This window comes from Mauremys reevesii, linkage group 2, assembly GCF_016161935.1.
Source record: "Mauremys reevesii isolate NIE-2019 linkage group 2, ASM1616193v1, whole genome shotgun sequence".
Classification (NCBI taxonomy): domain Eukaryota; kingdom Metazoa; phylum Chordata; order Testudines; family Geoemydidae; genus Mauremys; species Mauremys reevesii.
In genome coordinates this window covers 252,340,286-252,363,973 of record NC_052624.1, presented here as the reverse complement: position 1 = coordinate 252,363,973, position 23,688 = coordinate 252,340,286, and the positions used below count along the sequence as shown (strand labels likewise).

Below are 23,688 nucleotides of genomic sequence, written 5' to 3'. Positions count from 1 at the left end.
AGTACATTTAAAATCTTTAACAATGCTATTTAAGTTTCAAAGTACAGCCCTCCAAATCTGGCATTTCCTAGCTTCTAAGTTGCCCATACAACCTTGATTCTGTTCCCTTTAGTATCCAACCTATGCAACAAATAAGGCAGGAGTTCTGCAAGGGGGGAAAAAAAACAGTATGTGATCGTGTAATTAAAGACTGTCATAATAAACAGGCAGGTTAGACCTTCTCAGAAAAGGCTGCAAAAACTTTTATAATAGACAGTGTTCGGCAGCCTAATATGGGGGTTGCTACCAGCTCCCCCTTAATTTGATGTTTGTAGAAGTCATAGATTCATAGACTCTAGGACTGGAAAGGACCTTGAGAGGTCATCAAGTCCAGTCCCCTGCCCTCATGCCAGGACCAAATACTGTCTAGACCATCCCTGATAGACATTTATCTAACCTACTCTTAAATATCTCCATGATGTCAAAGTTACTCTATAGAGATTGCAGCCTTGCTTTGAAAGACTACTTTGTCCTGAGAATAAAAACAGTAATCTCTGTATCATCCAGTCAGACATTTCTTATTAGCAACTGCTTTTTATCTTTATATGACAAATACTTTACTACTGCTTTGCCCATATAGTTGAGTAAAGGGGAAGTATAAGGGGAACAAAATATTACCACGCCAAATTGGGGTTTGAGCAGGATCTGAAGGCTAACTCCTCTGACTTTTTACTGAAAGTGTCATGAAGGCATAGAGTTTTCAAAGGTGCCTAGAGTCACTTTTTTAAAAGTGACAGGCATTTTATGGAATTTTCAAAAACGCTTAGCACCTAACTCCTATTGAAATTAATGGGCGTTTGGTAGCTATCTGCTTTTGAAAATCCCTCTGGACCAGTGGTCCCCAAACTGTGGGGCGCACCCGCCTAGGGGGCACAGAGGAACACTAACAGAGGTGCATGGCAGAACCCAGGCCAGTTCCCATGGGGAGATGGGGAGGGAACGCCACCCAGCCCCCAGTCTAGCTTCAGCCACAGCTTCACTTTCCCCTTGGCTCTGGCCCCAGCCACACTCCACCTCGTTCCGCCCCCCAGCCCCTGCTCCACTCCACATTCTGCTCCCAGCCCCTGCTCCACTCCACCCCCAGCCTCTCTCAGCCCCCAGGCCAGCCCCTCCTCTATCCCTAGCTCCACCCCCACCCCAGTTCAGCCCCCGGCTCTGCCTTCAGCCCAAGCTCCTCTGCCGAGCCAAGGGGGCACTAATGGGGGTGGGGAGGCCAGACAGATTCAATTACTGGTAAGGGTGGGGATGCAAGAGGAGAAGTTTGGGCACCACTGCTCTAGACACCTTTCTGTATCTTTAGACACCTCACTGTCTGTAAAAATCTGACCCTGAGGCACTTAGGCGCCTAAGCCTCATTGAAAGTCAATGATGTTTAAGTCAAGCTGAAAATGGGACTTGTGTGCTTTTGAAAATTTTACCCTGGATTTTTAATAATCAAAAGTGATTAGGGCCTCAGTTAATACTCACCCTAAAGGAAGTATCTCCAGCAGCACAGTGCTCCTTAACACTAAAGCTCTGAATATTTGTGGTCATTAAATATCTCAAAATTTCTGCAAGGATAGAGGTATTAGATCAAGTAACCTTGTTGAATTCCAGCGTGGATAATTACAATCTGCCCAACTAAACTACTCTGTCATTTCAATAGGAAGCCACTTCCCTTTCACTGCTGGGGGTGAAGTGATACACACATACAAATTAAAGAACTTTGGGATGAAAGTATGTTATCAGAGTGGGGGGATTTTATGCAATCTTAAACAAAAGGTTTACAACATATCTCACATGAAGGGAAATTTCAAGGTTTTCTAAGACCTAAATGAGAGAGATACACAATCATTTTAAGAGGTTTTAATTAAGTTGAGAAGTAAAGACATTTATTCAAACAACTCTATTAATATTATCGGGATACAACAGCCCTTGAAGGTTTTGACTGAGTACATAGGAAAAAAACCAATAAAGTCCTGTTATTTACGTTGGTCAAAGAGTGCTGTTGCATCCCTTCTAATCAAAGAGAAACAAGAGCATGTTGCACGGTAACAAGTATCATGCAATGTATAGTTATTGAGCATAATCCTGATTTACCTAACTGTATGCAATATTCATTTTCTTCACTTCTACCAAAAATGTTTTTCCTTTTATAATTACCATTGTAAAAAAACAAGGTAGTTTGTAATTTCTAACATCAGGGGAAGTCTATTTGCAACAGGCAATGCTGAAGCACGTTCACCCTTTTTCTGGTAGGGAAGGTGGCAGGGGAAAGGGCTGATACACTGATGTACCACCCCTACGGTCAAATTTTCTACTTGTATTACAAATGAAGTTCCACTGGGATATATAGGGGTGGATTAGTTTACATCAGCTGCAAGTCTGATTATAGGACTTTAAAGGAGCCAATTCTTCTGACCTCCCAAACTGGATGATGACCTGAGAAATGAAGGGGGATATACAGAGAAGAAAAGTGAGCCGCACCACTTGTGGCAGGGCCTGCAGCAGATCCTCTAACTTTTGTACAGTGTAGCTAATTATTTAAATAAAAAATTACACACAATGCTGTAAGCCAGCAAAAAATTATTTCACTACAGCCACAATGTGCTTCTTCTTTTCTGACACAAATGTTGAGGATCCTGGCTTGCTGTGTTTACGGCGATTCAGTTCCCTGGAAACAGACAGGAGAAAGAGAAAAGTTAGATTGAGAATGTCAGCAGTAGATGTGTTCAAGTTCAGAAATACTAGCTTCTTGCTTAGGGTACTACAGCAAGTGTTCCACCGTTTCTAAAAATAAATGTCTTCAGAGTCAAAATCAATTGAGGTGGCTAAAATTTAATAAATATTTCCCTTTAAAAAAGGAATACTGTCCATCTGAAAATCCTTTAATCTGCAAATTTAGAAGAGTTCACATTTTTAAGAGTTTTCTTTCTAGAGCATGCACAGCTTTATTTATTTATTTTAATTGTAAATAGGATTATCTGCAGGGAGCAGATATTTATAGGGGTCTATCAGCTGGGAAGCGTGGCCAAGCCAGAGTGTAACAAACGCATTCAGCCCCACCACTTCCCATTTCCTCTCCATGCATGTGCCAGCCAACTTCTCTTTCAATACCATGGCACCAGCCATGCACAGATGCTTTCAGCTCCTCATCCCTTTCTGCTCCCAGGGACCTGTAGAGATGTCCTGGGGAACTGAAAAACTCTCACACTGATCTTGAGGCCTAGCACCAACAAGGAGCCAGAAGACCTTCATCCTCCCACACCAAGACTAATCCCTCTGATATGACTACACATAAGGCTGAGAGGGGGTGTTTCCTCCCCTTATAACCTTATGTCCTTTCCCACCCTTTCAGAGGGCCTGAGAGGGAAACTAGTTCTTGTTACTACTGGCAGCTTGGTCTGCACTTACCACTCCACAGAGTCCAAAACAACCAGTCTAATAATTGATTTATTCACTTGGACAAATTGATACCAGTCATTCATAAGAGCTGTTCCCTTGTTAGAGGCCCCATGCATTAGTGCCACAGCAATGGGACAGCATACGTTTTACTAAGACAAAATGAAAACAAATAAAGAGTCGTACTTCCGCCGACGAGCTTCTCGCATGATGCGCAGCTCCTTGGCCTGGCTGTAGATGGGTTTGGGCAGGTGACGGTGACGAGCTATGCGTTTGATCTGAGGGTGGTGTTGGAACTTCTCCTTCAACTTTTGGTTGTAATTCATAGCTGCTCTCTCTCGTGGTACAAGCTACAGAAGACACAAGCGTGTTATAAACAGCATCGGTTGCAACGACATGACCTTCTCTGAAAGCAAACTACAAGTTTAGATCGCTTCAGTGGTTTCTTCTGGCCATTTCTCTCTATGCATTATAAACCTCAAAGCAGAGACTTTAAGGCTAATAAATATTTTTACAAGTGTTACATTTTGTCACCCTACTGCTCAAATGCAGAATATAGTACCATAATTTTAAGTTTAACAAAAGTTACAACGCAAGTTCATTTTTCTTAGAGCAGACTTTATTCTGCCACAGAGGAGGGAGAGGGAATGGAAACTGGTGACCTGCCAGTATCTTGCAGAGCAAAGGATTTGCCCTCAACGTAGGGGAGAATGTGGAGCATATAACAGCAAACAGGGAAAAAATATTCTTAACTCCCAGCTAGTGATGAGCTTTTCCTATGAAACAAAAAATTCACAGCCTTTTCAGTTCTTATCTACTGTAACTAGAGATGCTGCTAAGTGTCTAGCTATAGCCTCTCCTTACAGCAGGAATGTTCTCTTCACTGGGTTGGGGGCATGCTGCAACCTTACCCAGCATCTTCATCCACTTTAATGGAATTAATCCATTGGGAACTGAAATGTGCACATGAGAACTGTAAGTTTTAACATGCCCAGATTGCACATATGGAGTAATTTTTATTTCTCACTTTCACATTCCTTACTAAAAAGCATTTTAATTGGTCAGTCTCCTGCTCCATTTTCAGTCTATTCCTTACTTTTATAGGAGAGGGAACAGAACCAGCTATCGGTGAGTTCTGCAGCTTTTACTTTGGTGAGTAATCCTGTTAAGGATTCATCATCTATAGGTTGCTGAATCATAAGTTACCAAATGTCTTAACAATTCCTAGTTTAGTAAACATCTTCAAAGCCTCAGTGTATCCTGTTTTCAAAAATTCAAAAAAAAAACCCAACAGACCTTTTCCAAGATATATTTAGAGGAGACTTACTTGTTTTAGTCCATCAATGCTGCCTTTTCCACTTTTCAATTTAAATGCTCGTTTCCTCCAAATCAAACTAAAGGCAGTCCCCTTTTAAATTCCTAGACCTCTACAAGACTAAAGTATGTGCACATTAGAAGTCACTTGAGGTACTTCAGTTTATACGTTAATAGGACTCTAAAGTACCTGAATTGTAAGTTATAGCTTTTATGACACCCATGATGAATGTTTTTTTACGCTACAAAGTCCTATTTTAAAATGTATTTTTATGTAGCTACTGAAAAGTGTTTAACTTCTATTTTGATGTTTCAACGTGCTAAAATTGTATTTAAAAGGCCAATCTCTCCTGTGGCTCTAACGACTAGGTTTAATTTAACTCCAATCCTTACACAGAATCATGTAGATTTAATTGTCAGTGGCGTGTAGACATGGTATGCCTCTGGCTACTGCAGAGACTTTGATTCTTGAACGTTTCACTGATTTTGCGTAATGAGAGCAATGCCAAATGCATTAACAAAACAAAGGAAACATGCATGTCAGAACTGATGAATACTTGGCAGCCACAGTGCTGCAAGTACAACTTTCCAGTCAGACAAACATTCACCAGCCACAAGACACAAAATAAAGCAGTGCACTTTTAGCCTCATTTCTATTGCGCCTGAATGGAAAGTAAAAGACTATGCACAAGCCAAAGAATAATTCTCCAATTAGAAAAAAAAAACCAAAAAACTTAAATTGCTATTAGCAATAATAAAACATCACGATGACCCAGGCCTCCCCAGCATAAGTAAATCTTAATTCAACAAATTACCTCATTTTACAAGGTGCTGATATATTAGAAATGCAATGATATTTGTATGAATCATTCAATCAAATCCTCCCACCTAAGAAAATAGTGCAGCCCAAACACCCCCAGTATTTATTACAAATACTCTGACTTTTTTTTTTATTATTATTTTTTTTTTTTACAGAACAGAGTTCCACAGACTAACTGCATGTTGTGTGAAAGAGTATTTCCTTTTACTGGTTACGAATTGACCTCCTTTCAGTTTCACCCAGGATCCCATTGTGCTTGTGTTATGAGACAAGAAGAAGAGGAGCTCCCAATCTAACTTCTCTGTACCATTCCTTATATCCCCTCTTATTTTTCTCCTTTCTAAGGTAAACAATCCCAACCTTTCCAATTTTTCTTTATATGAGAGTTTTTTCGTGCCTCTAGTCATTCTCATTATCCTTTTCTGAACCCCCGCTACATTTTGCAGTATCCTTTTTTGAGATAGGGACACCAGCGCTGCACACAATAGTCCAAATGCGGGCACACCACTGATTTTCTGATTGATATACAACAGCATTATATTTTCCTTATTGTTCTTGGTTCTGTTCCTCGTGCATTTTAACAGATACATCTATGCACTGAAGTGACAAAGAACCTTAAACTCAGTTATATAGCAGCTGATGGGGCCAAATTCTGGTTAGCATACATCCCCACAAACAGTCATGCATACATGCTACAAAAGCTGTGTGAATAAGAACACGTGGTGGATTGGAGACTCACAAACAGCCTCCAATTTCAATGCACAACAATGCTTAGATATCATTCAGAGAGGCACATTAGGTACTAAACATCTAATCTAAATAGGAAAAAAATCTGTGCAGGGTGTTTTCCTCACAAGTTGTTGCTGGGTCTGGAGCGGAACTGCACTAAGTATGCAGACCACAGCCCAAAACCCCTTAGCCAGGCTTGGAGATGCCCCTTTTGTAAAAGCAGCTTCTCTACAGTGTTTGGGAGGCCAAAATTAGGGAAGCCAGCTTCCAAGTGTACTTCTGCTATCTAGCCTTGTGTTCTTTGACATGTATCTATGCACCACACTGGCTAGAATTTAGCGTTGTATTCCATTTCAGAATTTAACTTCCTCTCTCTGACTTGTATACACATAATTCCCTCTTTATCCTAGTGTAACATTTTCAAAAGTGTCTAAGTGACTCAGATTCCTAAGTCCCACTGAAAGTCAATGGGATTTATGCTTTTTAAGACATTTAGGCACTTCTGAAAATTTCCCCCAGAAATAATGCTCTTATACAATCATAGAAACGTAGAGCCGGAAGAGACTTTGATAGATCATCCAGTCCACCCCCCTGCACTGAGGCAGGACCAAGTAAACCTAGACCATCTCTGGCAGGTGTATAACCTCCAATGATGGGAATTCCACAGACTCCTTGGAAGCCTATTCCAGTACTTAATTATCTTAATAGTTAGAAAGTTTTTCCTAATATCTAACCTATATATCTCTGGCTGCAGATTAAGCCCATTACTTCTTGTCCTATTTTCAGTGGACAATGGAGAACGATCAGTGACCTCTTTATAAAAGCCCTTAACATATCTGAAAAGGGTTAGTGGGTCCCCCCCAATCTTTTTATCTCAAGACTAAATATGCCCCTTTTTATATCTTTCCTCACAGGTGAGGGTTTTTTAAAACCTTTTATCATTTTTGTTGCTTTCCTCTGGATTCCAGTTTGTCCACATCTTTCTTAAAGTGTGGTGCCCAGAACTGGATACACTACTCCAGCTGAGGTCTCACCACTGCCAAGTAGGGTGGAACAATTATCTCCCGTGTCTTACATACGACTCTCCTGTTAATACACCACAGAATACTAGCCCTTTTTGCTACTGCATCACACTGATGACTCATTCAATTTGTGATCCACTATAACTGCTAGATCCTTTTCTGCAATACTACTGCTTACCCAGTTATTCCCCATTTTGTACACAGGCATTTGATTTCCCCTCCTAAGAGTAATACTTTAGCTTGTCTTTAATTAATGTCATCTTGTTGATTTCAGGCTAATTCTCCAATGTTTCAAGGTTGTTTTGAATTCTAATCCTGTCTTCAAAAGTGCTTGCAACTCTTCTCAGCTTGGTGTCATTTACAAATTTTATAAGGATACTCTCCATTCCATTATAGAAGTCATTAATGCAAATGTTGACGCGTACTACACCCAGGACAGACTCTTGCCAGGGGGGCAGGCCTCCCAGTTTGACAGTGAACCACTGATAACTGCTCTTTGAGTACTACGTTTCCAGTTAGTTATGTGTCCACTTTATGGTATTATTAGGGCCCTACCAAATTCATGCTCCATTTTGGTCAGTGGCAATACTGCAAGCCCCCTAAAATAACCTTGTGACCCCCTGCAACTCCCTTTTGGGTCAGAACCCCAATTTGAGAAACACTGGTCTCCCCTGTGAAAGCTGTATAGCATAGGTTAAAAGCACACAAAACACCAGATTTCACAGTCCGCAACGTTTTTTTCATGGCTGTGAATTTGGTAGGGCCCTAGTTATTACATAAAGATATAAATATCTTGATATTCTGTCATTCAATTTTGAATTATTCAGACATATCAGCTTCTAGCAGGGGTTTCAAACCCCACATATCCTGTTATTGGGATATATTAATTCAACAAGGCATTCGTACTATGTGTTTGTACAGCACCCAGCACAAAGTAGCTAGACCATGATTAGATCTGTTGGACACTACAGTGATACAAATTATAAAATAGTAATCAATGTAGAATCCTCAAATTAAATAATACAAATTGTATAGAAAATGGCAGATTGTATACCAAGCTTACAACTTAACTATTTTCAAATAGTTCAGAATACACTAAAAGCTTTGTTAACCGGCATGTTGGGGGAATGGAGGGTGCTGATAAGTAAAAAATTTTGGTTAACTAAGAGGGAGGGAGTTTGGGTGCGGGAGGGGGCCCAGGGCTGGGATGGAAGGGGGCTTGGGCTCTGGGAGGGGTCTGGGACATGGGAGGGAGTTTGGCGTTCCGGTTCCCGGCCAATAAGAGCTGTGGAGCCAGCACTTGGGGCAGGGGCAGCACCTCCGCCTAGGAGACAGCAGAGACATGTCGCCACTTGCGGGGAACCGCCCAAGGTGAGCACCGCCCGGATCTGGCACCCCGAGCCCCCTCCCATGCCCCAACCCCCTCCCACACCCAAACTCCCTTACAGCCCGTGCCCTGCACCTCCTCCCACACTCCAAACCCCCCGTGGCCATTCCTCCCCCTAGAAGCAGCAGGGACATGTCGCCACTTCCAGGGAGCCACATAGAGCCAGGTAGGGAGCCTGCTGGCCCCGCACCAACCGGACTTCCAATGAAAATTAGAAATGCCGGTTTATAGAGCGTTCCAGTTGGTAAAGTGCTGGATAACACAGCTTTTACTGTACTTAGTGTTAAGTAGCAGCGTTCATTACACGCAAAAGGTATGCTGCCTTTGTCCATAATTTCCTAAAACCAAGTACCCATCCTATTAAATTCAAAGCAGCAGTTCTTAGACTGTAATCCATTGCCACCAGTAGTTAATAAAATGAAACTCCAGGAAGCTGAACCTAAAGATTCTGCAAAACAGCCTAACTGCAGATCATGTATCTTGCCTCTGTCCACCTACCAGGGATAATGGAATATTCTACATTCTGCAACAAAAATACCACATCATCATTCCTATCAAATGTTAGCCATTCTATATGTATATCAGTGGTTCTCAACCAGGGGTACGTAGAGGTGTTCTAGGGGGTACAGCAACCCATCTAGATATTTGCCTAGTTTTACTACAGGCTACATAAAAAGCACTAGTGAATTCAGTACAAACTAATATTTCATACCGACTATGACTTGTCTATACAGTTCTATATTCTATATCAGCAGTTCTCAAACTGTGGGCAAGTCCATTTTAATGGGGTCATCAGGGCCAGTGTTAGACCCACTGGGGCCCAGGGCAGAAAGCCCAAGCCCTGTGACATGGGGCTGAAGCCAAAGCCCAAGTTTTTAAGTCAGGTGAAACTTGGGGTATGCAAGACAAAGCAGACTCCTGGAAGGGGTACAGTAGTCTGGAAGGGTTGAGAATCACTGCTTTAGCTACTCATCTGTGTCCACTGTGTGAGAGTGTGCAGAGTAAAGGTGCACATCAAACCTGTTTCTGGACAGCACCTGTTTTAGAGCCATATGGGGGATGGAGAAGGTAGATATAGTGCTTTTCTCAGTCAATATTCAGATGATGAATGAAGCAGATGGAGTTCTGGCTCATTCTGTGATGCCATATGTGAGAGGGTGCATCTGTATTGTATATGATGAGCAACCAGTGGGATAAACAAATTATTTTTAGCGTGTTGTACTTCCGTCCATCACTGCAGTAGCTGAGCCCCTTCCACACTAAATCAGCAGCAACAGAGAAGTACACAGTGGATGTCACACAGTCCCTACAACTAGGGGTGGTTTTTTGTCTGATACTCACAAAAAGACACTTATGTGGACCGCTACATATAAAACTCCCTATAAATACAGCCAAAACATAGACCAAAAAGTGACTACTGCAACAGCCTAAATAAAGAAAGTGGCCAATCAACATTTTATAGAAATTTAATTTCAATGATAATTTGTTACTATATAAATGTTTATAGGCTACATATATTCTGCTGGTCAGATTATAGTTTAAGATTCCTCCCTTCCTGGCTTTTACAAAAAGAAAAACGCATTACTGTGAAAAATATCAGACTGACAGCTCTGCAGACCGATATAGAATAAGCAGTAGCAGCGCAAGCATCTCCCAACTACCCTACTAATATGCCACCACCAGGACCTGAAGGGACTACTCCAAGAGAGGGAGAGGGCAATTTCACTCTCCATGCCTGTTCAAACCTTGATCTTCTTACTAAGTCTGCTTAGGAGTGTACAAAATTAGCATCAACTGCGATATCAGATTTTGCCTTTTACTGTATTATACAACTTGCACTGAGGTAAATAAAAAGTCTGTCTAGTTATGCTGGTATAAACCCCTAACAGACATGTTTAAATCAACTTTAAGTCACACTTAAAACAGATTCTGTTCAGTGTAATAAACTAATTACACACGTCTGTATTAGGGGTTTGCATAGACTAACTAGACAGATATTCAGTTACACCAGAGCAAGTTGTTCAGTATATAAGGATCTATCCCACTAGGAACTATACAAAGAGCACCATCTTATTTCACACAGATCACAGAACAGTTTTTGGCAAATAACACTGCACTCTAATGGACATCGGTCTTGCCAGAATGTGTATGCGGTGTTGTTTGTAGCCATGCTGGTCCCATGATATTAGCAAGACAAGGTGGGTCAGGTAATATCTTTTATTGAACCAACTTCTGTTGGAGAGAGACACACACACACACACACAAAATTTGGTCTTTTGTCACTACTGCTCAGGGCTGAATTCATACCTGCATCGTAGATGTGAAAGGCTCAAATCCTGTTCAGACTGGTATAAGCTGAATAGTATACTTCAATAAAATATGACAAAAAAAAACTTTACAGGGCAAAAATGCATGATTCTAATATTATAAACAATGGAGGTAGCAGTAAAGGTCACAATGAGTGAAATATTTGCCCATACTGAGTATGCTGATTTGCATATTATCTCAATTTTCAAAAGAATTTTTCAATTAAGTTTTCCTTTTAGAAAGTTCTGAATTTTATTTTTAATTTTGAAAAGATACTGTTTCAGATCTTAATCTGTCTTGAGATAACTGGTAAAGCTAGCACAAAATCTTACCACGCCCAGTTTTTCAGAAGCATTAGCTTTCCACAGACGAATATTCATCTCATCTGAGCCACACAGAATATACTTGTTGTCAGAGGTCCACTTGACAGCGATGACATGCTGCATTCGCTTTGTATGATATACCTCTCTAAAAGAAGCCAAAAGAAACATTAGAAAATGTGTTATAGTTACCTTCCTGATCATTGCTGCCTTTCAAATATCATGACGTTCTCCCTTCAAGCTCTGAATATTGTTCTACAATAACTATAACTGATTAAAATGGTTTTGTTTACAGGGGAATAGTCTCCAAACTGATACATGGCAAGTTCTCCAATTAAATTCTGCCTAGAATATATTGACAAAACACTGTCTAGATAATACTTAAAATAAAACAAATAAACCCTCATCTTTTCCATAACATCTAACTAGAAGAAGAATTGCTCTCTTTAGATTACCAAAGTCGGTCATACAGACATACACTAACTACAAATCCTAGACAGCTGTTTCTTTATAAATTTCACTCACAATATTTTTAGTATAATGTCCTGTGTAAGCATTACAGATATGGGAACTGTAGAGCTAAACTTTGTCTGTCTGGCACCAATACTGTGAATGAGTGAGAAGATGTTTGAAACCTAAAAGCAGTAATATGAATTTAGAGATGTGTCAGTTACTATTCTCAACAATTTTCCTCCTTGTCCCCAGAAAATAGCCTCCTCCTTTGTCAGTCAATGAGGAATTTGCAAACCATACGAGAAAATAGCTTAAAATAAAAATGCTTCAGCACACACTGGGGAGTGGCCATTGTTGACAAGTAGGTGAAGGATTTAAAACAGTAATGTTGCTTTTAAACCAATAACTAATAATTTCTGTAGACAGATAACAGATCAACCTTTTGTTCAACAATGCTAGCAATATTTGAAAAATAAATTTGCACTGACCTTCAGAAATGCTTCATTTTTATGTTCAACAAACTATAGATTTTTCAGCTAAATTATGAGTGAATGTTACATTTAAATCACTATTTAAAACAAACTCCTATTTGGATTTCATTCAATATTTACCAAGCGAACAAGTGGATCAATAACATTCACATAAAGCAATAACTTGGTTTCAGCTACATAAATAATTAAACAAACATTTACTATGTCTTATATATTTACCAATGTTCTAAAGTTTAGAACATTTTTAGTTTAATCAAACTTCATGTTTTAACCTTTAAACTTTAATTTTTGTATTATTTAAATCTATATTAGATCAATAAACCAGATAGAAAATAGTTTTAACAGATAATTAGCATGTATTGTGCCTTTTACACAAACATGTGGGGGCCTAATGACCTCAGTGGACTTTAGATCAGGCCCAAAATACACTACAGTGGTGGCCAAGTATCATTATTGCTATTTTAGAGTTGGCAAAATAAAGGCTTATGTACACTTGAAAATTAATTCAATTTAAGTTAGGGTATGATTTAAAAGCACAATAGCTATTCCTGACCAATTCCATTTGTGCACACTCTTATTCCAAAGGAAAAGTGCCTTTTTTCCCTGTTTAGCTTAATCCACTTGGCTAAACTAAATAAGACCAAGGCATACTTATTATGGAATAAGAGGACACATGGAGCTAGTCCTGAGTAACTCCATATATAGATGAGCCCTAAGGTACACAGAAGTTAAGTGATTTGAACTAGCTACACAGGAAAGCAATTGCAGAGCCAAGAAAATGCCTAAGTCTTTTGACTCATTGCAGCATCCATTACACTGGACCAGGCTGCCTCCATTAAAGTCCAAGCTACTGGTCTTGTAAAACAAGTCAACAACTATAAAGAGTTAGTTAGTATCCTGTATCAAGGGCTAAAACCTCACCTGGTGTGAACAGACGTAGCTCCATAAACTTCAAAAGAAATACAGATGCTTATGCAAGCATTCCATTCCAGAACGCCTTGCATAACTCAAATTTTGCGTAAGTCGGGAACGTATACCTGACCATTATGCAAAAAAACCCACCACTTTCTAGCTTACGGAATTTACGGAACTTTTTCCCTAAGTGCGGATTTGCGTAAGTCGGGTTTGCGTAACCCGGGGAGCGTCTGGACACCAATTTACATCAGCTTAGGGCTTGGCTACACTTGCAAGTTAGAGTGCATTAAGTCAGCCCTGGGTGCCCTAACTCCCAAGGTGTCCACACTGGCAAGGCACATAGAGCGCTCATATTCCACAGCTGGAGTGCCCTGGTAATCCACCTCCAGGGTACCTGGTAAGTGGCTTTTATTTTGTGAAGGTAGTTGTTTGGTGTGGGCTCTTGGGGCGAGGAGGTTTGCAGAAAGAAGGGTTAGGGTGGTGTGCATGCCTAGATGCGGAATAGTGCGTTGATGTGCTCTCTCACATCACGGTAATCAGCCTCAGCACTCTTCAAAGGTCTCATGCAGAAGCTGGGCAATCCGCTTGCACAGGTTCCTTGGCAGAGCTACTGTGCTCCTTGTCCCAGTAAGGCTAACATGTCCACGCTAGTGTGCCGTGAGGGGTGGAGGGACCATTGCTGCACACAGGCAAGTGGAATAAGGGCCAAGGCAGAAGCCGCCTTGTAGTAGAAGACCCTCCCTTGCTTCCCAGGTCACCCTCAACATCGAGATATCTTCCAGGATGAATTCATCCTGTGGAAAATGTGGGGACAGTGTTCAGTATGGGGGCCCCCTGCAGCTGTTGGGTGTCCCCAAGGTACAGAACCCCAGAGGATAGTACAGCCGTGAAACAATCAGTCCCCCTTTCCCCTGTGCTTACTCACCATTTTGGGACTCCTGGGGGTCATGTGCGCTCGCTTTGGGATGGGCAATTTCTGCTATTGTGTACACCATACTTGTCTTCAAGTATGGCCAAATCATTGCTCTGTCTGGTGTGAACAATGCTGCCTCTGTTAAGTGTTGCATTTTGGCTTTACAGATGCAACCTTAAGATCCAGACGTCCTTGTTATCAATGGCCGAAAGACTCCAAAGAATCAGGAAACGTCTGTGAAAAACCAAAGAGGACCTGCTGCACGAAGTTATGCAGCAGTCCCTGAATGAAAATCAAAAAGTGCAGGAGTGGTGGGAGACTGAAAGGAGGCTCCACCAGCAGAATGCGGATCGCCAGCACCAAAGCACAGAGCAGCTGCTAAGCATCATGGAGCACCAAGCGGACTCAATACAGGCGATCGTAGCATTGCAGACAGAGCAGATCCGTGCCTGCCCCCCACTGCAGCCCTTGTCCCAAAACTCTTTCCCTTGTGCCCCCATGTCACCAACCCACTTTCCCCAACATCCAGGTTCTTATCGCCACCAGCTGCCTCCACCATCTGTAGCTTCACCACCCAGCCCTGCAAACTACGACCCTTACCCACTGCACTCAACCTCCACCACCATGCATTTTAGCCAGCCTGAAGTGCAGCACTCATTACACAGCTCTCCAGATAGGAAGGCCGAGTATGATAACAGGACATACGCAAAACTGTGATTGTCCTGTTCCCTACCCTGCCCCCTTCCCTCCTCCTACACAGCACAGATGTGTTGTGCCTTTTCTGTTTCCCATGCAGTTGTGTTTCTTTTCAATAAATGAATTTTTTGACTTTGAAAACATTCTTTATTGCATTAAGTAAAAGATACTGTAGCCCAGGAAAGCAACAGGCACTGCAAGTCAGTGCATCATACGTAGCAAACACAGATGCCTACTAGCATTGGAACCACTGCACTTCACTCCCATGCAGGGCACCAAACATTACTAGTGGCTTTCAGCATCAAATTGCTCCCTCAAGGCATCCCTAATCCTACAGCCCCACGCTGGGCCCCTCTAATAGCCCTGGTCTCTGGCTGTTCAAATTCAGCTTCCAGGTGTTGAACCGCTGAGGTCCATGCCTGAATGAAGCTTTCACCCTTCCCTTCACAAATGTTATGGAGGGTACAGCACGTGGCTATAACCGTGGGGATGTTGTCATTGGCCAGGTCCAGCGTCCCATACAGACAGCGCCAGCAGCCCTTTAGATGGCCAAAGCCACGCTCAAGTCATTCTGCACCGATTCAGCCTGTTGTTGAACCACTCCTTGCTGCTGTCAAGGCTCCCTGTGTAGGGTTTCATGAGCCATAGCATTGAAGTGTAAGCGGGGTCTCCAAGGATCACAATGGGCATTTCGACTTCCCCTACATGATGATCTGGTCGGGGAAGAAAGTCCCTGCTTGCAGCTTCCTGAGCAGGCCTGCGTTCCAAAAGATGCATGCGTCATGAACCTTTCCGGACCAGCCTGTGTTAATGTCAATGAAATGCCCACGGTGATCCACAAGCTCCTGAAGAACCATAGAGAAATACCCCTTCCAATTTATGTACTCGGAGGCTACGTGGTCTGGTGCCAGAACTGGAATGTGCGTCCCATCTATCACCCCTCTGCAGTTAGGGAAACCCATTTGTGCAAAGCCAGCCACAATGTCATGCACGTTTCCCAGAGTTACGGTTCTTCTGAGCAGGATGCAAACGGCCCTGCAAACTTGCATCAAGACGATTCCAATGGTCGACTTTCCCACTCCAAACTGGTTAGGTGTCTGAAGTTGCCAGCTTCCAGATTGCAATAGCCACCCACTTCTCCACCAGCAGGGCAGCTCTCAATCTTGTGTCCTTGCGCTGCAGGTTGGGGGTGAGCTCAGCATACAGTCCCATGAAAGTGGCTTTTCTCATCCAAAAGTTCTGCAGCCACTGCTTGTCATCCCAGACTTGCATGACGATGTGATCCCACCACTCAGTGCTTGTTTCCCCGAGCCCAAAAGCGGCATTCCACTGTGGTGAGCATGTCCGTGAATGCCACAAGCAATCTCGTTTGGTATGCATTACGCGAGTCGACATCATTGTCGGACTCCTCACTGTCACTTTGTAGCTTAAGGAGTAACTCAACTGCAATTCATGACATGCTGGCGAGACCCATCAGCATATTCCTCACAAGTTCAGGTTCCATTCCCGCAGACCGAAAGGGAAGACAGAATGCGCAGTACAAAAAACATTGAAAGATGGCACCAAATGTGGACGGAAATACAGGGATTGCTGGGATGCGAAGTGATGCATCATGGGGCATTGCAATAGGACACAGAATGCCCTGCACGCCCCCCTTCCTACAAGTCACAGTGCCAGAATGGGAAGAGGTGCTCTGTGGGATAGCTGCCCATAATGCACCACTCCCAATGCCACTGCAAGTGCTGCAAATGTGGCCTGCACTTGCAGCTGACAGCATGAACACACTGCAGCGCTTTCCCTGCTGCGGTCTCTGAGGGCTAGTGTAACTCACAGAGCTCTACATCTGCAAGTGTAACCATGCCCTTTGAATCTGGCCATAAATTCTGCCTTTTCATATCTGTGTACAATGGGAGTTGTGTCTACCTTTGAGGGCATATGTCTTCAAGGCTGAACTTTGGAATACCAACAAGAGTGTTTACTGCTTCCTCATATCATGTAAGGTCTTCCACAAAGGCTCCCCTCTGCACTTAAGATATGTCTACACTACAAGTAAAGTGTGATGGATAGACAATCTATTGCTAGTTTTAATTTAGCTAGCACAGGTAACTATAGTGTAGATGTGGCGGCACAGGCTTCAGCGTGGGCTAGCAACAAGAGTATGTAAACAGGCACCCCGGCGTGCTTGTACTGTGGCATCTAGCTGTGCTGAAGCCCATACCATCACATCTACCCTGTCGCTGTTACCCGTGCTTGCTAAATTAAAGCCAGCACAGGTATGCCTGCTCATGCTACAACCACACCTTCACTTGCACTATAGACAGACACAAAAAGAAAAATTCTCTCCATACCCCAAGTAGGAATAATCAGGTCTAGGTCTTCCCTACTGTTTCAACTTTCAAATTTAAGCTTTCCTTAAAAAGAAAGAACAAGTTCCTAACCCACCTGACTGTGAATCAAGTCTTCTGAATTAACAGTGGCAAGCCTGTGGTCCTGGTTTAAAAAATGTACTTAAGTCACGTTGTTCAGTTCTCAGAGCTACTAGTGCACCAGGGACACACACAACAAATATACTTCTGGATACACAAGTGGATACCATCAGCTCAGACTTCTTTTGGCAAGCTTCCTGGTAGTTGGCACTTATGCTTTCCCTCTCCCCCCTTCAGTGCTACACAGTTTTACCTCTTTTCCCTCTCTATGGATCAAAAATATTTACAAAAAACAATTAAAATAGTTATCTGATGGACATAAAAGAAACAGCTACCACTTTGATTAGCAATACAAAAATAAAAAATAGTCAAGGAACTGTAGTGGGCATCTGCAACACAATTCCAGGACTGAAGGAAAACTAAAGTTTTGTAGATCAATTATCAAGGACTCTGAGGAAGAAAAAAAAACTTGGCCTTTAATAAGACAAAGGGGCATCTGAACAGCTTGGAGAGTACACTAAAGAAGCTGACTCTACAGAATCAGCTGGTCTGGTTAATATGCATTCCAACATCCTAGCGGAAATAATTACTAAACTTAAACCCTGGCAACTATTTTTGAGAAAAGGAAAAAAGAGTAAGTCTTGCAAACGCTAGTTGGCAAGTCTTCTCTAGTAAAATAAAGCAGCAAGAATAAAAACCAGAATAATGGAACCAGACACAAACAATACAGGTTTATGGAGAACAAATAATGCCAGACAAACCTGATAACTTTCTTTGATTTTGATCAAATTGAAAAAATAATTAAGGGAGTGCACAGTCAATGAAATCTAAACTTTAGTATAGTACTTAATATGCTTATGAAATCTTGCACAAAAAAAATAATTCAAACTGTGTTGGATATAAACACTGTCACCTGGCTAAAAACCCAGTTAGAAAAGCATGAACAAAAAGATAAGTGGAAATTAATTAGATGGGAGAAGTGTCCAGAATGCTTCCACAGGAATCTTTTACATCCTGTTGTATGTAATCATTCAAAGGAGGAGAAAAAAACAGCCCATAAAAAGGCAAATGCTACAAAATTGTAGGTGTTCCACACATCAGCGGTGACAAAGATATACAAAGGGACCTACACAGATCAGAAATAAAGGCAGGAAATAAAATGAGATTCTGCCTGGACAAATGCAAACTAATACATCTAGGAATAATAATTCAGAACGGATATTCAATGCAAGACATATTTGGAAAGCAACAGTGTCAAGAGAGGTCTGAGGTGACAGCAGAAATCAAAGGTGTGTTTGCTACAAGATATATTGCTTGACAGAGAAGTAACATTTGCCTGCCTTCCCAAAGGACATCACATCATTAAACAAGGAGTGTATCTATCCCGTTCTATATGAAATGGTCAACGTTTCACTTAGACTACTTCTGTCCTTGGCACCTTAGTACCAGAAATATCAGTCAGAGGAGAAAAACACATGATTTAACAGGCTAGAGAAATTTCATCCATGGATTCCACTTATAATTTTCACTCAAAACTAGAACACAAAGTTCACTGCTCATTAAATAGGAGTTTCACTCTAATATATTTAATAAAAATTTAGACAGTGATTTAGTATTTACATGCATTCATATGAGGAGACCCTACAGGCATGCAATAGGAATCTATTGATTATATAGGTTAATGAGAGCGCTAAGCATCGTTTTTGGGGAAAGAGACCTGAGAGAGAGATTTGGAAAAAAAAAAAAAAAAAAACCACTGACCTGCTGCGACCTTTGTCTACAGGAAAAATGCGAATAGATTTATCAAAGCTGGCAGATACAAATTCTTTCCCAGTGGGGGAGTAATCCACATCAAGGACTGCAGATACATGATCCATGTGAACCATTACAGGCGACTCAAGAAAGCGCATGTCAAAGGTATATAAGCTGTAAAAGAAATTTGTGATTTAAAAGAAGGCACCATGCTTTAAATACCATCTCATATAAACACTTACGTGAAAAAGATTAGTGCTTTTCAGATACCAATTTCCAAATAAACTGAATTATCAAGCGCATGTCATATCGCCATACATTTCTTCGAAGTACATAATTATATGCACCCACAAAGCTCAGCTTTTAGATCCTAGGCCCTAAAACTGTTTATTTCAAGTCAGACAACTGCTAATAAAGCATGAAAAGAAACTTAAGACCTGAAAAAAGGTACAGAACTCATAGTAGCTGGTAGGTTTAGCTGTATTGCTGGAGTTAGGATTCCTTCCCTGTTCCTACAGGAAAAGAGAGTCTCCATTACTCTACTTCTCCCTCAGCCTGTTTTTGGATCTCTGGCTCAATCCGCTTCATAAGCTACCACATCGTCGTCCTCCACTTCGCCCACCTGCAGACTCAAACGTACCATCTACAACTGTTGAGTGTTTCTCAGACTCCATTTGACAGACCTTCTGCCCTGCCTGCCACCCTTTCTTCTCTGCTACACTGCCCTCATTAACATCAGGTCTACACTATACATTTACATCAGTATAACTAAGTCACTCAGGGTGTAAAAAAATCCACCCCCTGAGCCATGCAGTTAATCCAACCTAACTCCTGATGTAGACAGCGCTGTGTCAATGGGAGGGCTTCTCCCATCAACATAGTTACCACCTCTAGCAGAAGTGGATTAACTATGCCAACAGGAGAAGCTCTCTCATCAGCATAGTAGCATCTTCACTGAAGGCAGGCCAGCCAACTCCACAGGTTTTCCCAGTAGGAGCCTACAGGGAAATTCTTGCCTGCTTGGAGAATGGGGAAGGGAACCAATCTCCTGCAGAATGCAGGATGATTAGAATGGCTGCAGATGCTAAGGGACAGCCTGGACCCCCAGCATGTGGAGCAGCTACTGACTTTGCAGCTTTATTCTGGTTCCTGGTGCTGGTCCTCCTGCCCTGTAAGCAGGGTGGTGGGAAAAAAATTCTCTGTGCGGCCAACCCTAGGCTGACAAAAATATGAGGGAAAGCCATTTAGTACTGAACTGGATTGGGGATGTGTGTAAAGTGTCTTTATTTTATTTTTTTAAACAATATAAAAATTTAAGGGAAGGGGAGTGTGGTTTGTTTGTTTTTTAAAATAAAATCCCTGGCTTTTGGGCCTGTTAGTTAAAAATAAAATTGGATTGAGATATTTTCATAATGAATAATATTGGTTTATGGGAGAAGAATTTTTCAAACGTAAGTGAGGAGTGTATTTGAAGAATGAAATGGTCTTTGAGGGAAAAGAAGAATGATGTATTTTGGCAAAGAGAAAGGAAAAGCACTGGGGTTTCTCCCTAGGGTGACCTGTCTCTTTCCTTACCTATATCTAAGAATATCTATGCAAACGTATGAACACGCAGATTTACATAAATCTGCCTCCTATTATTTTTGTTTTTGCAACGCTGGCAGGTATGACAAGGTCTCTAATTAGTGAGACAAATCAGCCGAGGCAATATCTTTTATTGGACCAACTTCTGTTGGTGAGAAAGACAAGCTTTCCAGCTTCCATAGAGCGCTTCTTCAGGTCTGGGAAAGATACTCAGGCTATGTCTACACTACAAAATTATGTTGACCTAAGTTACGTAGGCATACAGCCACCACAGTAATTAAATTGCTTTTGCGTATCCACACTACGTTCCTTGTGTCAGTGGTGACAGTCCTCACCAGGAGCACTTGTACCAATTGTATGGTCTGTGCGTCTGCATCGCCTTTGTAACTGCATCAAGTTCAAATCCATCTTTAAAGCCTTCCCCCTTCTTTGATCACTTCCTCCTACTACACACATCTTTTGCTCTGCCAATGATGCCTCCATAATCATCCCTCATTTATGTGCTTCACCACAACTGTCTTCTGCTTTCTTCCACTTCACCCTTTACATATGGAATGCCCTTGAGTGGGCTCACAAGGCCCTGACTCCCAATTCAAATACCTACTCAAGACCACTTTCAACCATGTCATCTACAAGACAGACAGTAATGACTTGCTAGAGCTGAGGAAAGGATAATTAATATGTGGTTTAAAAAATAAAAAAGATGGATCCTGTAACACTACACCACCAGGCCCCTCCTCCCTACACATAACATTTATACAGAGTTTTTCTTGATTGTAAATAGCGTGCAGCAGGGACTGTCTTCCTAAATTTGTGTCCAGCATTTTGCTCCCTCTGAATACTACTTTAATACATACAGAAACAGCAGTAAATTGCTGCACTGCAAGGTTCTGAATTGTATCCGTAAAAATGAAGTCTTGTTAATTTCATCCTGTTGCTGCTTGAAAAAGATAGCAGGAGTGGAACTTAAAAAAAAAAAAAAAAAAAAAAAGGCATCTTCACTTATACTGAAATTGGCTTACACCTCTCCAGTCACCAAGGAAAGCGCCCCAAAAGAGTGGGCAAGTAGATTTTTTCAAGCCCTGTCTAGATGGGTTTTGAGAAATTAGTAAGGGCTTGTCTACATACAAAGTTATTCTGGAATAGCTACTGTACTTTAAATTCACACCCTACCTTAATCTAAATTAACTTTGTACCCAAGCCCTAAAAATGCTCTTTCAAATATAAAAAAGACAGAACTCTTCACTGAGAGAGAACCTGACACATATCAATCTAACAACTAACTGGATTATTCATGTGCATAGTGCCAGCATTCAAGAGTGCTTTATAGACACTGATACAGAACATTTATTGTGGCTAATATTAAGCTATGATCTTCACCCTCTTCATCATAGATGGATAGATGGCTGGAATTAATTTGATGCATAGTCTTTTTTCCTACGTACTTTTCCCTTCTGAATTCTCCCACTCACACCTGCTACTCCACCACTGAATTAACTAATGCTTGTACAATGTGTTGAAGATATACAACAGTATGCAAGTACTGTTAGCCACTGTATTTTTTTAAACACAAATTAGAGGAATTAATAGTGGTTGCCAACTTCATAAAATTTTGACCACTTCAGTGGTGCTACAAGCTATGAGTTGTACTAAACTGCTTAGGAGGCCTTACTTTTCCCATCACGCGAATAAGGAATAAACAGAGCATCCAATGTATGCCCCTTTTCAAGGACATGGCCAGTTACCAGTTCTTTGGAAAAGTATCCTCAAGAAGAGTCACTATATTAATGTATTCTAGAATAAAGTGGTGATCTCTGTTTTTGGACCACTGGCTCCTTGGAAAGAAAGGTACGAAGAGCATCTTGAGTGCTTCTGGGTTTAAACACCATTAGAGAGAGAGAAGGCTTTTTTTCCAACATTAAGTTGACTGTTCAAGTGGCCAATGCCATCCAAAAATTTAAAAAAAAAAAAAAAAAAAGTGCTTTAGGAGACAGGAAGAGCTAGCAAAGCATAAGTACTAAAACCTTTTGTGGAAAAAAAAAATCAAGAGGCTTTTTTTTTTTTTTTTGAAATGTTCATGCCAAAATAGCTGATTAGCACACTATGCCAGGACTCATGATAGCTGGCAAGTAAATAAGCACTTTCATTGCGCTGGTGGCTGGATCAATGGTGTTTAATTTCCAAGTGCCACTGTAGGTTACACTTACATCAATTCACTTTTTCTTATTGTGAGCTAAAATGGTGACCGAAGAGCTGTCATCTTATATTCCCATTTCCTTCTCCTACAGAAATAGTTACTCTGATTTTGATGATCATGCATAACTTTCAGTGCAGATAAGTTACACAGGCATATCAAGGACAGACAGACCTTGTAAATATATGAACAGTGGATTTAGTTTGAGAAAGCAAGTTTAGAGTACAACAGTAGCTGGTGGGTACATAGTACTACAGCCCTCCGTAGTAGCACTATCTTTTGGTCTTGCAAAGGCAGGGGACAAATCATGCAGTCTTTCAACAATCTCACTGACTTTAAAGCTAAATAAGGACTGCTTCACTAGGCCCTTAGCGAACAAAATGGTGGCTAATTTTTAGTAAAAGACAATGTATTAATTCCAGCTATTGAGTCATGTGGAAAGAGTGGTATGCTACTTAATACAAGTTTTATATCCAATTAGTCATTTACTTAAGTGACTCAAACATAAAATGTGAAGAGATTTTATAAAAATAAGAAGATTTAGGTAAATAAACTAACAGGGATCACCAAAAAGTGAGATCATGCTTACTTGTGGTCCTCATTTGCTGAAGTGAAAATAAAAGCTTCCATGGGGTTCCAACAAAGTGTATTTGTCCTCATGTCCAAGATAACCTGAAGAAAGTTACATGTTACTACATTGTTATAAGTAATAAATAGTGGCCATTCTCCACACACATCAAATCTCCCAACACCTCTGGGAAGCAGGTAAACAACTCCATTCTACAGATGCAGAAACTGAGGCAGAAGGGTGAAGTGACATACCCAAGGCCACAGAGCATTTCAGTAGCAGTGCAAGGATTAGGACTCAGGACTTCCTGTCCCAAATTATGAGGTCTTTCCTTCAGATTATGCTGCAATTAAGGTCTCTGTAGAGACATGTCATGT

The 23,688-nt window shown here is 41.3% G+C and overlaps 1 protein-coding gene across 4 annotated transcripts in view; it reads right to left on the bottom strand.

The window, feature by feature from the left end:
- Positions 1-1,869: 1,869 nt before the first annotated feature.
- Positions 1,870-23,688, bottom strand: part of DCAF13 (DDB1 and CUL4 associated factor 13) — a 37,879-nt gene continuing 16,060 nt past the window's right edge. For all 4 annotated transcript variants that reach the window (XM_039525819.1, XM_039525822.1, XM_039525820.1 and 1 more), the window contains 5 exons: positions 23,333-23,415; positions 18,975-19,139; positions 11,332-11,467; positions 3,607-3,770; positions 1,870-2,692 (listed from right to left, as the gene is read on the bottom strand). In XM_039525819.1, the coding sequence (XP_039381753.1) occupies positions 2,605-2,692; positions 3,607-3,770; positions 11,332-11,467; positions 18,975-19,139; positions 23,333-23,415 (636 nt within the window). In that variant the 3' untranslated portion in view covers positions 1,870-2,604. The remainder of the gene's footprint in view (positions 2,693-3,606; positions 3,771-11,331; positions 11,468-18,974; positions 19,140-23,332; positions 23,416-23,688) is intronic.